The sequence below is a fragment of the Rhinolophus sinicus genome, linkage group LG17 (assembly GCF_036562045.2).
Source record: "Rhinolophus sinicus isolate RSC01 linkage group LG17, ASM3656204v1, whole genome shotgun sequence".
Classification (NCBI taxonomy): Eukaryota; Metazoa; Chordata; class Mammalia; order Chiroptera; family Rhinolophidae; genus Rhinolophus; species Rhinolophus sinicus.
In genome coordinates this window covers 10717221-10734936 of record NC_133766.1, presented here as the reverse complement: position 1 = coordinate 10734936, position 17716 = coordinate 10717221, and the positions used below count along the sequence as shown (strand labels likewise).

Here is a 17716-nt window from a genome sequence, read left to right as displayed (position 1 = left end):
CACTGTGCGAGCAACTGAGATAACAGCACAGTGCCTGACACACAGTAACTGCTCAGTGATTATCAGCGATTGAAGTTCACAACCCACATAGCACATCTAGCGTAAGAGTTGGCTAATTGTTCTGACCAAAATGCGTTGGGAAGAGCTCTTGAACCATAGCTGAGAGCAGGTTGCCATGCGTGGCCCCTTCTTTGTCCCTCAAAGGTGCTCTCTCCTGGGAAGCACCATAGGCTGTATGAAAAGATTACCTTACTAATTACTTGCAAAATACACAGCAAACGAAAATACACGCCAGTCTGGTTAAAGGTGGACAGAACCTGTGGCTCTGCCCTGTCCAGGCTGTGTGACCACAGGAAATCTTGAAACCGTTCTGAACTTTTCTCTTCTACAAAATGGGAATAATAATACCTCGTCCCCGACACGATACATTGAGATAATGCATAAACAGCCTTTATCCCGATGCTGGACACATAGTAAGACCTAAAGGAATTGTGCAACATTGTCATAATCAGATCATGTCTATGAGCACGCTTTACTGTAAGTCGAGGATGAGATGGATTTATACGTTATCAAAATCAAGTATTCAAAGTACGTAGAGAAAAGTTCTAAGGATTGTGCAATTCAGGTACTACCTCACATCCTGAAAATCTACCTGTCTTCCTCGGAGAGAAAAGGCGGCTCCTCCCCCTGAATCCTGAGGGGCGGGTTGAGAGAAGACTGGCCCCTGTCCCTCTCTCCCAGAGCCCCGCCTCCAGGGTCGAGCGACGCTTGCCTAGGCTCCGCCCACGACGGGGCGGGGGCAGGTCCTGGTCACGTGAGCGCGGGTGCGGAAGTGGTGCAGCGCGCTGTGTTCGTGGTTGGCCCAGGCTGTGGGCCCCGGGGGCGGGGTCAGGCCGGCCGGACCAGCGGGAGGAGCTGGGGGAGGAGGCAGCTGCGGGGGCCGGCGCCGGAGTCTGGGATTCGATCTGCAATCCCACCGAGTGCTGGACCAGCCGCTGTCCGCATCACCCCGGCCTGCGCGCGCCCGCTGCTCTGGGGTCCCCAGGCTGAGGCGCCGGCGGCTGCGGGAGGCCCATCGGGTGGGCGGAGGGAGGATCGGAGGGCGCGGGCGCCCGGTGCGTGGAGCGGGCGTGAGGCGGCTGGGGGCCGGGAAGCCATGTCCATGGAGGACCCCTTCTTTGTGGTGAAAGGGTGAGTGTCGCCGAGAGTTCCACTGAAGGGGGAGGTGGCGATGCTGCCTGCCCGCACCTCCCCGCTCTCCTTGCTGGAGGGGGAGGGGAGACAAGTTGAGGCTGGGGAGGGGACGGTGGGGACGGCTTAGCCTTCAGAGCCTTGACCAAGAGTCCAGAGACATCCCCTCCCCGTCCTACCTGCTCTGTGAAATCCGTGCCTCCAACCAATCCCCTGGGGAGGGGGTCCCCTTTGGCCTGTGCGCTGCGGTGTAACTTATTTGGGGGTCGAGGAGTTCAGCAGCTCTGCAGGTGGGTAGAGAGACGCGGGTCCCAGCTCTAGTGGAGCATGAGGCCCTGCTTCGAAGGAGGGAAAACAGCATCTGGGCAGGAAAAGGGAAATGGCCCTCCTGAGCTTTGTAGTTGGTGTTGACGGGGGTGAGCTCCCATTGTCCATTGAGATGGGAGCGCTGGCCGGCAGACTGGTGGGACCACAACCGGCCTGGAGGCGTCCAGGCACGTTTGCAGGCTGGGAGGCTGGGGCGCTGTGGATCTGGGAGGCTGGGGAGGATGGCTCCGGAAGACAGCTCAATTCAGTGGGGGAGTTTTTATTGAGTAATGGGAGGGGAGGAAAGCAATCGTTCATACTCAGTGATGATGTTGGAAGGAAAACAAAATGAAATCAGCCAAACTAAACTTTCCTCGGCTTCCTATTAGCACCGGGATTTTCCCACAGTGCTAAAGGAAATGAGTGCTTTCTTTTCAACTCCCTGATTTCATCCAGGCTATTTGACAGGTTTCCCTACTTGTTTTTCCCTTTGAGCTGTCCTGACTCCATCTTTGATTGTTGGATTGTTTGGCGATAGAAACTTTAATAACACTTTGTTACTGTATCGGTTTTGTAGCCATTAAACAACTGCAAGAAAGATGGATTCTTAACGTTGTTACCACTTGTCAACTTTATGTTTTAAATGTCAAACAAACATAAATTTGAGAACCACAAAGTTCCCAGATGATCAGTACTGAAAATCATAAAGGGTCCCTTTGCTTTCAACTAGGTGCTGCTTACTTCCTATTTGGGGAGTGGTGAAAGCTGACCAGGTACCTGGGTGTTTACTTATTTTTGTAAGGGTTCTTAGAAAATGTAAATGGTGCTTTAGGTGAAATACTTTATTATTTACGATACAGTAAATATATTTATAAGTTTCTTAACGTTTCCCTAAAAAGGTTTTTCTTCACCTTTAATTAATTTTTTCCCCAGTCTTGACATGGCTTCTTCTTTATCGCCTTAGTAATAGGACTTCTGTTCAGCTAGACTTCAGGTGGTTCTCCAGGTTGATTGTTCTATAATTTAGGTGTAATTTTAATGTGGTCACAGAAGGGGGCAAGCACAGCATTTATCTACTCCACCATCTTGGATCCCCCTTCGACCCCACTGTCCTTTAACTTAGGTGGGAAAATGCCGAATTGTAGATTTTTTAGTAATATGTGGCTCTCTACCTGGAAAATGTGTTATTTGTTAGAATCGATTTAGGGATTAACTTTTAAATGTTAAAACTGTGTGTTTTTCCCCTGAATGAAAAGTTCTTGATGCTTAGGTTGCAAAGGTTATCTCTGGCCATGGAGACCAGAGAGAATCAGAAAAATTTTGTTTGCTTGATTTTTAATAGAATTTGTGAAAATGCTAAATTGCTGTGCCATCTGGACTTTTTTTTTCTTTTTTTCCCTGAGAGTATCCAAGACAGTCTGTGCTTGCTCACTGATTAGATATCACTGCTGTATTGGAACATTGGCCTGGAGTCTTGGTTGATTTTGACATAATTTTATTGCCCTTCACGTATCTGAAGGAAATGAGACTCTCAATATCTTCTGCTGTACAAAGGTAAATTTAGCCACATACAGTCTGTCAGACAGACTGTGACAGACTACTTGAGGAGCCATGCACCTCTGTTTATTAAATGTATTGAAAATGCATCACACAATGTAGAAAAATTAAAGACACCTAACTGTGGCCCTTAGCCTAGGAGCTGATAGTCTAAACTGAGAAATAACTGGCCACAAAAGCAAGTGGAAATGATTGAGTGCTGAGGTGAATGCTAGAGAAGATGGGTGACCCAGGAGTTTGGAGAAAGGTGACTCATTAGGGATGAGTAATGATTGGAAAAGCTTTTGGAGGTAGTAGTAAATCTTGAATCAGATTTTGAAGATGGGTAGAATTCAGATAATTCAGGACTGTGTCTCATCTGGACTCTTACCAGAGTCTCTAATTGGTCTTCCTGCTCCCAGTCTCTTTCCTCTCCCCTGCCCTGGGTTCTGTTGGATCAGTGTTATACAGAATATAATGTGAGCCATGTATGCCATTCTACATTTCCTAGTAGCCACATTAAACAGTAAGAAATAGGTGAAATTAATTTTAATGTCGTCTTTAACCTAATAGGTTCAAAATGTTTTAACATGATTAATATACAGATTAGTAATGAGATACTTTACTTTTTAGTATGACATCTTCAAAACCTGGTATATATTTTGCACTTATAGTACATCTCAATTTGGATGTGAAATTTTCATCAGAAATACTTGATCTGTATTTATTAAACTTATAGTTGAAAAGTAGCTTCATATACCCAAATTGTTCCCAACATTCTTAAATATTTTCTGGTAACTGAATTGCATATCAGTTTTTAAAGTTTAATTTAAATTATAGTTTTAATTCTTCAGTCACACTAGCAAATTTCCAGCGTTCAGTAGGCACATGTGGCTTCACAGCTCCATGTGGGTAGCACAGGAGTAATTTTCTGGACTCTAAGAAGGGTTTCCCTACTTCCCATCACTTAGTGGCTGCCAGCTCCCTACAAAATAAAGTCCAAACACTTCATGGCCTGCATGAGTCAGCCCTCCTCTCCCTCGTCGGACTCTGCCTGCCCACAGCTCAGTGCTCAGCAGCGCCTGCCTCAGTGCAGTGAACTTGACCACGGTCCTGGAAGCTCTCAGTCCCCAGGCACCCACTCTACGCAGCCATTCACCACGGTATTTCCACTACAGTGTAATTCAGACCTCGTCCTGAACCTCCTGGCTCTGCTGTCACCTCTGTCCCTCATCCATCCCTTAAGCGTAGCTGCTCTAGTTGATCCTTGTGTGTGTTCTCGCGGGGTGAGCGTGATAGTCCCGATTCCCGCCCGTGCTCCCTGGGTGTGTGCACACCTGCTCCCCAGCCACTCTAACCCAACTCTCTCCTGAGTGTTTTTCTCTTTTCCAGTCATTATTCCCTGTTTTCCACCCTGTGGCGTGCATCTCCGCCCCTTCTCTTTTTCTTCTCCTTCCTCCTCCCTACCAACACCTGACCCATGCATCCTCCTCCTAGCCCTCCTCTCCTGACTCCGCGCTCTCTCCTTCAGTCCCAGGACCACTTGGTCATTGTGGCCAGTATGTGCCACCACGGGGCTCTCTCTGGAACCTTCTCTAATGCTCTAGTTCATGTCCTTGCCCCCTCCCACCTGGACTCGTATAAGCAGCTTCTGCCGCGAGCATCACACTGCTACCAGCTAAGGCCACAGAGACACGCTTAGGTCATTTCTCCTTTCCGAATCCTTCATTCCAAAGTACTTACTGAGAGCCGAGGGCACAGGAGCGAGCAAACAACATCCCTGTCCTTACGGAGCTCACATTCCAGGGACACGCAGCATACAGAGGAACCAAACACGGCGTGGCAGGTGCTCATGGGTTCTGTGAGGAGAAGTAAGAAAATGTGTCTTCCGGGGGCAGTGTTTCCTTTTATGGGACTTTGGGAGGCGGTGAGGTTTGGTGTAAGAACTGAGCTTGGGTAATCGCGCTAATCCAAGGTTGGAATCTCAGTTCTATCGATTATTTGGTGTAATTTTTGGCAAGTTAATCATCCTCTCGGAACCCGTTTTTTCACATACAAACTTGGCTTAATAATGCCTACTTTATTGGTCATTAGGATTACATGCATTAATACATTTAATACATAATACATGCGTAAATTGCCTAGCTCAGTTTGGGGCACATATTAATTGTTCAATAAACATTCTCTAAGTTTGCATCCAAATAGGCTGCCCTTGTTGAAAGGAAAGACCATGTCTTATTGTTTTGTGTTGTGTTTTTTTTTGAGTAACATTTAAAATAATGTTAAAATTAAGGCATGCTTATTTTAGAAAACTTAGGAAATAAAAATATAAAAGAAAATAAAAATTTGTTGAAATGCCACCATCCTCCAATAATTAGTTAAAATCTTGGTGTCTTTTTTTATCTTTGTTTCTATTAATAGTTTTATATGATACTATCAATCCGTTTTTTGATCTCTTATTATATATCTGTCTCTGTGCTAAGAACCCAACAGGAGTAGTCTTTTTAATCCTTATGAAGTAGGTATTAGTACTATTACCATCATTTTAGAAATGAAGAAAATAACACTTAGTAAAGAAAACTTCAAGAAAAACTTCAAGTTCATAAGTTTGGAGGTGGAAAGGACAAGGTTTTCATATATGTGTATTATTATTAATATTAATACTCATTTTAGAAATTGGGATTATACTGTTTTATAATCTTTTCACCTGTGTTATTTTATATCCTTAAAATGTGGCAGGGAGGGCTTTTACTGATTGCATTGTACTTTGTCATATAAATGTAATATAATTTATCACCCAGGATGACATTTACGATGTTTCTAATTTTTTCAGTATTACAATTAATATAGTGTCAAGCCTGTTTGTCACAAGTCTCTGTTGCCGTTTCTGATTTTCCCATAGCCTGTATTCCTGTAATAGAATTGCTCAATCAGAGGGCATGCACATTTTCAAAGCTTCTGATGCATATTTCAGATTGCCCTCTAAAATACACGCCTGTCTCCACTTGACTCCCCACCCCAGGGTGTGAGGGGCCCATTTCCCTGATCCCTTGCCAATACTGGGATTCTCATTTGAAGAAATAGACACTATTTTGCCAGGAGAAAAATACCGTGTTTGAATTGTGTCATTTTCATCTGGGAACTTAATGCAGTACTTGTTTGATGAGCGAACCCATTTTAAGTTTTGGGCTCTATAGTTGTTTTCCCTTTCTTGTTTTGGCAAACCTTTAGCATGTGCGACTTGTAATCAAACAGACCACTGAGAAAACCACAGACTTGAGCCTTGGACTATGGAGTATGTTGGTACCGAGTGAGCCTCTCCTTTAGGTGAAAGGCGTGAAAGGGGACGGCTCTGTAATATTTTGCTGGTTTGGAGGCTTTGTGTGGCTGAACAAGGAGAGTTTTATTCCCAGGTTCTTGGCTGTGGATCAGTGTTGAAATAATGGCATAAGTAAGCAGATGAGCAAGATGGCATGTGTTATCTTGTGGTAGCCTCTATCCATCTCTTGTCTGTATATACAACCTTTTTAACACTAGAGTATGAGCTCTTTGAAGGCAGGCATTGTGCATTTGATTCACAGTGTTGAGAAAAGTCTTTTTATTGGTATAGTCACTGTGAAAAAGATTAATCCTTACTTGCAGAGTAATTTTAGTTCAGCACAATTGAATGTAAGTCAAATCTCATTTCCTATTTTAAAAAAATCAGAATCAGATGGTTCATTGTAAAAAACAACTTTGCAAACATTGCTTTTAAATGAATTGAATGCCTAATACAATATTTGGCTCCTGAAATTGTAGTTTAGTTTGGAGAACATTAGGCAGCATGTGAGAGTGTATGTGAAAGACAATATGCGTTGTGTGTAAGATTTTGGAATAGAGTTGGGATACCCTGGAGACTGAAAAAAGGAAAGACAGCCCCCCCTTCCACCCCCCTGCAAAGGGAATGTTGGTCAAGGACACTTGAGTGAGGCAAGTGGGGGCTCAATCTGGGCCTTAAGGGAAACAGCTAGGAGAAGTCTAGAGCCAGGAATGAGAAAAGGGAGGATGGGAAGACAACCTGTGACCTGAAACCGAATTTGCTTTAGTGAGAAATCAGGTTGGATATTAAGGCTGGCCAGTTTGGGGGAAGAGGATGCATGGAATACCCAGCCGAGGAGTTTCAGTTTAACCTGTTTCCTATTGTAAATTCTTAATCAGAAGGCAGTTTTAACTAGCAGTTACTATCCACTTGCCTGTGGTCACACAACTTTTCAGGGCTTAAACCCAGGTCTTCTGAGTCCACAAAGAAAATAGATTTGTCTGGAGCCTTAGCAAAGATGGATTGAATAGGTCTTACTGGTGAATGGTGCCTCGTCCTCAGAGTCAGAAGAACTTGAGGCAAGAAGCCAACGTGGCTGAGCCCCAGCTCTCTTATTTGCTCAATGAGTGCAGACTAGTTATCTTGAAAGTTCCTTCCAGATCTCAAATCCAATGATTGAGTTTAAGTAGAGGTTGTGCAAGGTGAGAAAGAAAGAAGAGGAAGAGTCAGTGATGACGCTTGTCTAGACAAGTTTTGACTGTTGGAAAATAGTGGCACTATTTACTAAAATGGGGAAGTGAGAGAAGGAAGCAGATTTTTCCCCCTGCTTTGTCTTTTTGTTTGAATACTTGCTTGTTTTGTTTTGTTTGTAGGGAGGATATGATTAGCTTGGTTTTAGGCAAATGGAATAGTCCTATAGGCAGCTGAAAATGTAGTTGTTAATTCTGAGTGAATGGTTAGGGCTGGAAATGCAGTTGGGGTCAGAAAGGCATCTTTTGAACCTGTGTGTCGATGAGGACCTAGAAGCTGCAAAAAGCCTACTGAGGAAGAAACATGGGGACCAAATGGAGGAAGAGGAAAGAGAAAATTGGTAGAAACTAGAGGAGTACAATGTCGTAAAAGGAAGAGAGAGTTTCAAGAAAATAGATATGAAGGCCGTAGTGTCAAGTGCACTGAAAATGAAGAAGAGTTCAGGTCACGGCTGTGACCTGCAGCGTCACTGGCGGCAGTGTTATCCAGGAGAGTTGTGGAAACAGCCGCAGGTCGACGGTCAAAAGTGTATATAACTGTAGGTAGCGCAGCAAAGAGAAATTTTTTTCCCCACAAGTCATTGGAAAATTACTGTTTACCCACCTAGGAGTTGGATTGTTGGGTTATATGGTGAGTGTACATTTAATTTTAAGAAACAGCCAAACTGTTTTCCAAGATGGCTGGACCATTTTGCTTTCCTACCAGTAACGCTCGAGAGTTCCAGTGACATCAGCACCTGGTCTGCACTTGGCATTTTCAGTTTTGTTTTTTGTTTTCTTTTTTAAGCCATTTGAAGTATGTAGTGGTATCTTGTTGTGGATTTAGTTCACATTTTCCTGATGACCAGTGACACTGAACATCTTTTTGTGTGCTTAGTTTTCATTTCTCTGTCTTTTTTGGTGAAGTGACTATTCAAATCTTTTGCCCTTTTTAAAATTGACTTGTTTTCTTGTGAAATTTTGGGAGTGTTAATATATTCTAGATATGTCCTTCATCAGATATGTAATTTGAGAAAGTTTTCTCCCTGCCTTACTACACATTTTAATATTCTGTGTCAAAATGAAAGCGTGCATAAAGCACTTTTGCTATATTGTGAAATAAGATGGCTGTTTCCACGAAAAGCACTTCTGAGATTGAGATGCAGGCTGAAACAGCTCGCTTTCTTCACCACACAGAATCTCACTTTTACTTGAAAGAATAACTGACAAATTGGTTATTAAGACTTGAATATGTTCTCAGATCTCAAAATTATCTAAAAAATACTTGAGATATTCTCTTAAAAATGAATGAGAATGAACCTGTCACTTCATGGATAACAGCTGACAGTATTTTTGCTGATGATAACATTAGAACCTCCCCATTTTTTAAATAGAATTTTGGAAAGCTTATACCAACTACTGTTATCTTACAAATTCCCAATACTTTAGTTTTTCTGATGAGATTGGTGGTGATATTATTATGTGATTTTGGATATTGTGTAATGAAGTGAGTCAGCATTTGAAAGATGCATTTTCAAATGACCAGTCATGAAGTTATAAAATCATATGTGGGTAAAAGATCCGTTCAAAATACATTGTAATGTATGAGAGTTCAAAGTCTGCTACAGTTTCAGGTTCCACATTGCAACTAACCTTTAAGAAACTGCCATTTGTCACATTTTGGTGTGGTAGCAAAAAGAATATCCACAATTATCTGCGAAAGCTATTAAAATACTCCTCTCTCTCCCGACTGTATATCTGGATGAGGCTGGAGTTTCATCATATACTCAACCAAAATGTATGTCAACAGACTGAATGTAAAAACATGAGCATCCGGCTGCCTTTTGTTAAACCAGATATTAGAGAGATTTGCAAAAATAAAAATGTTAAACAGTTCCACTTTGATCTGTACTTTTTTTGTTTCAGAAGTTATTTAGTTATTTTTCACAAACGTGTTAACATGTAGTAAGTTCGTTATAGCTTTAATTAATTGATAAATTTTTTTAAATGTCTGTTTGAATTTCTACATAAATTTCTGTGGAATCATCAATAATTTTGAAGAGTGCAAAAGAGCCCTGAGACCAAAAAGAGAGACAAGGAAAAAAGTATGGATTGCTGCTTAAGAAAATTGAATTCCAGCATCAGACTTGTGTACTGGTTGTAGAAAACATGATATGCCCTTGCCCGTGTCTTCTTAGGTTTGAGAACTTCTTAGGTTTAGTTCTCAAAAAGGAATTTATATTTACTTTACAGAGTTGATCCATTTTATATTCTTTAAAATGAGATATTGCTATAGATCCCTCTTTAACTATCTTCCATTATCATAGATGATATTAAACACTTACAGATAAACCAAGTATGTGGTATTATGGGGAGATGTGTACCCCTTTCTTCACCAAATCAGCCAGACACCTCAATAACGAGTAAAGATAGTAAATTTACATCTCACTTACTTAGTCTTTCCCATTTATCTCAAGTAGAGTTTCTCATTAGCGCTGAAAGTAAAGGCTGACATGAGAGAAACCAGGAGAAGACTTACCTAACCCATCAAGTGGATATGAACGTCCCTTGGTAGAGTCATTGCTGGTCGTACAGCTCAGTGATTTATTAGTCAGCCCGGACCTGATAGCGAAACGTTTAACACGCAGCCTTTTAGTTCTCATCAGTATTCCGCAGACTGGAATATTGTAAGGCACTTTCCTTATTTTTGTTAGTGCTTTCTCTTCTGGTACTTGAAATGTCAGCAGGAATAGGATGCATGCAGAGTCTGTCTTGACGCTGTAGACAGCAGACACCCTGAACACCCAGAAGAGCTGGTTAAGAAATCACAGAAGAACCAAAGCAGATCTTTTAGTGAGAGAGCAGTGAGGTTATTATCTTTGTACAAAAGAGACCATGTGATTATACAATGACTCCTTTTTGGCTTTTATATGCCATCGTGTTAGATTATAGTATTTAAATGGAGGATATTGGCCCAATGGTAGGGGGGCAAGTGTTTAAAACCTGGTGACTGTATCTAATCTAAAAGCATCCTCCATCATAGCATTTACGGCCCAATCCCCGTCTCTAAACAAGAAACACAGCAGTCTGCTCCACAGCATTGCTTAGTCCAGGGAAGTAGATATGTGTTAAGTTAATAATGTTTGAAACTCTTCTAATGAGATCTTGGGTTTAAAAATGTCAGAAATAAAAATACTCAACCTCGCAAAGGCGAGCTGTGTGAGAGGAGCCCTTTCTCCACCCCTTTACACGCCCCCCCCAAGACAAGAAAAGCTGTATTAAGACTTTTACATCTGAATATAAATTACTATCCCACCAAATGGCAGCATGTGGGAAGGTTAATGGCCCTTTAGTTAATTTGTAGGATTGCTTCTTAAACTTCTTCAAGCATAGTCTGTTCAGAACAAAATTAGATTTTTGTCTTTCCCAAACAAACTTGGTATTATAGCTGCTTAAATAATGGCTATTTTATTCTGAACCTCAGCTGAGAACATAATCCTCAGATGGTTACTTTACAGTTTTGAACTTTGATATTTGTCCGTGAGGAGCCTTCTAGAAAGACTTACCAACACTTGTGGGAATGGTGGTTGCCGAGGATGGTGTGTGCCCGTAAGTGTTCACTTAAGTCACGTAGTGACTTGTTTAGGGAACCTGTCCTCTTCCTCACCTTCGTTTCCTCTCCCTCACCTTGGTCACAGAGAAGTACAGAAAGCAGTCAACACTGCCCAGGGGCTGTTTCAGCGATGGACGGAGCTCCTCCAGGACCCCTCCACGGCAACGCGGGAGGAAACAGACTGGACCACCAACGAGCTGAGGAACAACCTCCGCAGCATAGAGTGGGACCTAGAGGACCTGGACGAAACCATCAATATCCTTTTCTGTGGCATCTGTGCCCTGTGGGGCCAACAGGCAGATGGGCGAGTTTTTTATTCAGATGTCTCAAACACATAGATCGGGCATTTCCTTTTATAATCGACGGGTGTTGCTCTTATGTGTACCCTGACACACTTAAAAGAATTGCCCAGTAAGCTAAGGGAGAGCAGCCAGTTTCTTCTAGAGCGCAGGGCATCCCCTGCTGTGGAGAGGCAGCGTCCTACAGTGGCTATGCCCTCGTCAGGCTGCGTGTTGAGTCCTGGCCCACTGGTCACTGTGTGACTAGGCACATGGCTCTGTGCTTCACATTGCTTTCCGGTAGCAAGTTGGGATGCTAATAGCACCGCGCTCCTACGGTTGTTGGAAGTTTAACAGGTAAAGAGCTTGGAACGGAGCCTGACACGCAGTGGGCGTCTGTGAAGGTGTTAGCAGTTGTGATCACACAGAGGCACATACAGAGCCCTGTGCCACATTGGTCATGAGAGATCAAAAGAAACTCCTTTTGTAGACTGTCTTCCTCCTGTTCAAGAAGGGACGGGACACTGCCAGTGTCTACTTGAGAGGCATCTGTGCCCTGAAACTGCATTTAGGAAAAGCACGTGTGTGGTGCTAAGTTTTGCTGTCGATGTTACTAATAAATACGTCCGTCGATCGGACTGATGAACCAGAAAACTGTAAAAGCCATGTTACGTGGCCTTTTCCACGGGAAAAATCCCATTTAATTAAAACTTTAGATTGAAGATATGCTGGTTGCATGTTCGGAGCTCTGTTTTGTTTTTTCTCTCATTGTGATAAAAACATCAAGCGAACCAGACTTTGTCAGGATCCCTCCATACTCAGCACGGGAGTCTCTGTTAAAGTGTGGAGCGCATCATTTCTACCAATCGTAATGACGCCAGCCACCTTTTAAATTATTCAAAGACAAGTGTGTTCTCTAAAATGAGTGGAACAGAATATGCTGGAGGGCGGCATCAAAAGCACAACTCCAGGGGGCAGCCGGATGGCTCAGTTGGTTAGAGCGTGAGCTCTGAACAACAGGGTTGCAGGTTCGATTCCCACATGGGCCAGTGAGCAGCGCCCTCAACAACTAGATTGAAGACAACGAGCTGCCACTGAGCTTCCTGAGGGGCAGCCAGATGGCTCAGTTGGTTAGAGCGCGAACTCTCAACAATAAGGTTGCCGGTTCAGTTCCCTCCATGGGATGGTGGGCTGTGCCCCCTGCAACTAATGATTGAAAATGGTGACTGGACTTGGAGCTGAGCTGCGCCCTCCACAACTAGATTGAAGGACGACTTGGAGCTGATAGGCCCTGGAGAAACACACTGTCCCCCAGTATTCCCCAATAAAAAAGAAAAAAAAAAAAAGAAAAAAAAGCACAGTTCCAGGGAGTTACGTCTTCCCTTGAGATAGGAGGGAAGAGGAAAAGATTGGGGGAAATAGAGAAATTGTGAGAGACAAAGGACAGAAGTTTTAATAGATACTCAGAGATGCTATTTAGTCAATAGTTATTGAGTGTACCATGTGCTGGACATTTTGTTTGTTACTGAAGCTGGAATGATAAGTAAAACAGTGTACCAACCCTCATGGAATTTACGGTGGAGGGTAAAGAGGGCCTGGGGGCAGGGGAACCGACATTAATTCCATCATAGCACAAATACATACTGCACACTAGGAGAGGAAAGTTGAGAGCCTTGTGGGCGCCTGACATGGGGCTGCAGGACTACCCTGAGGGTGAGGTCAGGAAGCTTCCCTGGGAAGCCTCCATCTCTCTAGATTAAGAAGCAGGGTGAGCTTCTTGATATAAGTGGAATGGTTTGGGATGGCAAGTGAAAAAGGCTTGTGAAAGGTGTCATGGAAAAGGTGATCTGGAGTAAGAAAAACAATAGCTACGAAGTGCTAGCGGGCATCTGAAAGAGCCCAGCCCCTGGCCCTCGGTCAGCCCGCCCTGGGCATGTAGTGACCCCGTCAGGGCTGGGGCTCTTAGCCTGGCAGGTCCTCTCTGCCTTGGGGGCAAGGGTCTGCCTATGGCTGTGGGCAGAGAAAGTCTGAGAATGGTTAGTGTCAAGGTGACCGTGGGTCAGATACGTTGGGCCAGACTTTATTGTTTACCTGTGAGAGAGTCAATGGTTTAACGTGACATCATTTATTAGGCTTTTTATGATGACATGGCTTTACCTTGACTTTTTGACCCACGCATAGTTGAAGCCAATCCTAGAAAATTCAATCTCGACGCCACCGAATTGAGTATAAGAAAAGCCTTCATCACAAGTACTCGGCAAGTTGTCAGGGTAAGGAATATGATGCTATTGTGTTATTTGTGTAAGAAATAGCAAACTTCTCAGAACTCTTTCCCTTAATTTTAAACTAATAGGTCAACTCTGGAACTACTTTTTCGTATGAATTAAATGTCAGTTTCCCATGTAGAATTCCTCTAGGTGAAATAAAACAACCTGTCTTCAGTGTTGTCAGACTTATTTCTTAGAGCAAAATTGAGGGCGTAGACTGCTGGCGTTGGGAAGTTACTTCAGTGGTGTCCTGTTTGTCTATACTTCTCGTTCCTCCAAATCAGTTGTCATTTTTCCTCTTTAGTTCTTAGTATACTATATTTCTGGGCAAAAGGAAGAATTACTATTGTAGAAACCATTTGGTTTCTTGATGGATTTGTAATCACTTTGCATTGTGAAGGGTGAGTCTTACTGGGTTTGGATGGCGGCCTCTTTCACCATCTGAATTCTGGAACTCTTGCAACCCATGTTATTGACATTTCCATATACAACTGCTTGACAGCCTTTCGGGAGGTATCCAGAGCAAGCAAGCAAGCAGCTATCAGAGTGTAAAAAAACCAATCGAAGTGAAGAAATAGTTAATCTCAAATTATCTAGATAATAACCTATTGTTTAAAAACCTCAGTGAAAATATCATTTAAGTAAAATCTTGTATCATTAAGGTATTGTTTGTATTTTGAAACTATATGGCTAAGCCGTTTGATTAGCATAACTAGATGTAAAACAACCAGCTGTCTTTAGCATATGTACTAGAAAGCAGCTTCCTTGAATAAAAAAACTTGGGATCATATCAGTGCTGACATATGGCTTTAAGAGGCATCTTAGGCAGGAACCTTGGGATATGTTTGCCAAAGATTTTATATCATGTGATTTCCTTTGGACAAGATTTCAAGTGGTGGATTATCACTGAACTTGAAATATTCTTGTTCTTTGTTTTATTCATTAGGTGCCTTTCTATATACATATATCTAAATTGTTTATAAATAAACCCACATTTTAATGGGTACAGTAACCTTTTTGGACCTCATCTGCCCCCATCTATATAATGAGAATTGGATTAGACACTCCTAATTTCTAGCCAGTTCAGAAAGCTATTCTGACAAGGAAGCTCCATTGCTATGTGACATCTTTTTTGGAAAGGTAAATCATTCCCCAGTTATTTATTTTACAAATGAAGTTTGCTTTTTTATTTTTTGTAATAGATTTTTCTGAAGGACACTTCTGTAGATGTTGGTATTTAAATGGTGCCTTGCTGTGAAGCACATATTCTTGACCTTCGTCATTAGAGTTGCTTTAATGGAAAATCAGAGGTCAATACGTTGAAAGTTAAGTTAGTTAGTATAATTGGAAGTAGAATCCAAAGTTTGTTTTCTAGTATCTGTAAAGTTTTTTTAAAGTGCAGTCTTTGAAAGAAGTATTCTAAATCAAGTCTAGAATTGAGATCTAAACCATACTATACGATCCAACTGAATTCCTTAGGGTTTTTATTCATTCTTGTTTTAATCTATGACCCCTTTTTGAGAGGCAGTTAGTATTTGCCAGTGGAGGGTGAACAGTACCTCACTGAGCTTTTGCTGATCTGACTTTAATGAAGTCCAGCTGATGTCCTGTGGAGGCGAAGGATGGAATGGGCTCTCTCAAAGTAGAAGCAAGATGGTTCTTATTCAGACTTCCCACTGTAGGGGTTACGAAAGCTGTGGCGCTGTCTGATCTACCATTTGCTTGTCATGCACAGGTCTTAGAAGACGTTTCTGAAAGCTTAATACCTCAACATTTGCATGTATAAAATAGTCTACTTGCCAACAGAAAATTATAAAGTATTTTGGCAGCCTTTAAAAAAAATTGTGTTACAGTAATCATGTACTCAGCTCAAATCATTTTGTGGTTAAAGATGGTAGGCAAAGTGGCTTATATTTAATAAAGTGGCTTCACAGTAAGGAATGGGTCCCTTCATTTTTCTTTCCATGCAAAATTATTTCTGATGTCACTCTGGAAATTCACTCTGATGTTAGAAGTAACCTATACTGAATCCAACTCAAAAAGAAGTGACCTGTTATATCATTATTCAAAAGTCTTCTCTGGTATTTAATGGTAATTATTGTAAAGTGCCTGGTTTCGTACATGTATCACATAAGACAATGCTAGCCCGTGAGCAGTCTACCCGAGGATTACCATTTTATGACTATGTAACCTTGAGAAAGTGTCTTAGCCTTTCTAGATCTCAATCTCTTCGACTGTAAAATAGAGATAACACCAGCTTTACAGTCATCGTGCAAATTCAGAGATAATGTGCGTAAGCATGTAACAGTGTTTCTGGCCTATGGTAGGTTCCCAGGAAATGCTAGTTCCCTTCCTCCTTGCTCCTATTTCAATTTAGTATCCAGGTTACCTGTTTTTAAGGGGATGGTGTTCTCATTATTTCCTTTATTTTCAAGAATGAAAAAAGCCAAACAATGCTGTTTTTTTGCTAAAAAACTTAATAATAACTTACGCATATTTTGCTTGTGTGCCAAATATTAACCATGATTTTTTTTTTCATCTAAGGATATTCATTTCTTTTCTGGTCTTCTACTTATCTCATTAGGACATGAAGGATCAGATGTCGACTTCATCTGTGCAGGCATTAGCTGAAAGGAAAAACAGACAGGTGCGTAAACATCTCAACATACGGTATCCATCAAAGAAAATACACGGTTAGATATTTGGAATTTTAAAATGCTGACATCTGTGTGTCGTGTGATTGTGCAGAAGCCCTGTGTATGCCGAGCCTGGAAGGAGGCAGGCAGGTTTGGGGAAAGTCCAGTCACCTCTCTGCTGACTGCCCCAGCACCACAGTCACAAGATGGGCATTTGTTGATTTCAAGTTGACATTTATTTGCATTTTAATGGGACAAAGCCTATTTGTCAGTCCTGTTGGGAGAGCTTGGGGACAGAGTGCCCCTCCTGGCATTCCTTAAACTATAGCACGTAGGCACCTCCACTGCTACATAAAAGGCCGCCCTGGGGGACCGAGATGATTAGCAGTATGAGAACTCTATATGTCGCCGTCATGGGGTACTCGTTCAGAGGGGGAAACCGTCGGTTCCTCCTGACCTGGCTGTCCCCTGCCCCGCTCTTGCAGGCGCTGCTGGGAGACAGTGGCGGCCAGAACTGGAGCGTTGGACCACCAGATAAATACGGGCGCCTGGACCCCGAGCTCCAGTTAGCCAACTCCCATTTCATCGAGGAGCAGCAGGCACAGCAGCAGGTACAGAAAGTGGGTCGTCTGCCAGCCGGGGGACTTTGAAGGACGCCAGGCAGGCTGGACCAGAGCTTGCCCTGCGGCTGCCCACGGCTGCATGCGGAGTGACTGCGTACAGAAAGGGTTCCTAAAACCACCTCCAGAGCACGGCTGTTTCCGGAGAACCAAGCTTGATTAGGTCTCTCAGGAAAAGCAGACCAGACCTCCCAAACTGATAGACAAGGTCACTGATTTAAAAACAAACAGAATCCTCTTCCCGGCCTCCACTCATATGCTCAGTGTTTTTGTTCAGTTCAACACAGGTGAACTTGCAGAAAAATGCAGTTCTGATTTCTTCACTGAAAATTATTGTTGGTTCCATTATATATAAGAATGATTGCTTTAGTGGAGGTGAAGGGGTAGAAGGAAAGTGAGGCTGATTCTGTTGCTGCTTTTGATGTATAGTTGTATTAATAAAAGGAGGCTAATAATGTGTTTGGGGATTTGAGGATTATCTATCCATTGCAACTACTGGTTCTTAAATATCGTGTTTTATGTATGTATTTTATATAGTTTATATGTTCTTTTTCCATTTGTATGTCTGCTTAACCAGTTGTCTGCTTAAATTGCTATTCACCAAGCAAACTTCTTTATGAAAAGTGAGGAGGCAGATTCATCAGTCAGTATGTCCTTGGGGTAACTTACTGCCACGGGGCCTCCTCCAGTGTGTCCTTGAGGAGGGAGCAAAGGACTCTGTGCATGGTTTTCCCACGTCCAG

The 17716-nt window shown here is 42.6% G+C and overlaps 1 protein-coding gene and 1 long non-coding RNA gene across 2 annotated transcripts in view; one reads left to right on the top strand and one right to left on the bottom strand.

Annotated features, from left to right (window-relative positions):
* Positions 1–710: 710 nt before the first annotated feature.
* The window catches only part of STX6 (syntaxin 6), a 30626-nt gene continuing 13620 nt past the window's right edge, over positions 711–17716 (top strand). Inside the window, exons 1-5 of the mRNA XM_019734272.2 lie at positions 711–1191; positions 11259–11428; positions 13627–13721; positions 16303–16365; positions 16840–16965. Of these exons, the coding sequence (XP_019589831.2) occupies positions 1157–1191; positions 11259–11428; positions 13627–13721; positions 16303–16365; positions 16840–16965 (489 nt within the window). The 5' untranslated portion in view covers positions 711–1156. The remainder of the gene's footprint in view (positions 1192–11258; positions 11429–13626; positions 13722–16302; positions 16366–16839; positions 16966–17716) is intronic.
* LOC141569372 (uncharacterized) lies at positions 4522–11264 on the bottom strand. The gene is made up of 3 exons (XR_012492937.1): positions 11127–11264; positions 10100–10373; positions 4522–4892 (listed from the first exon to the last, which is right to left on the bottom strand). It is a non-coding gene; the product is annotated as an uncharacterized LOC141569372 (long non-coding RNA).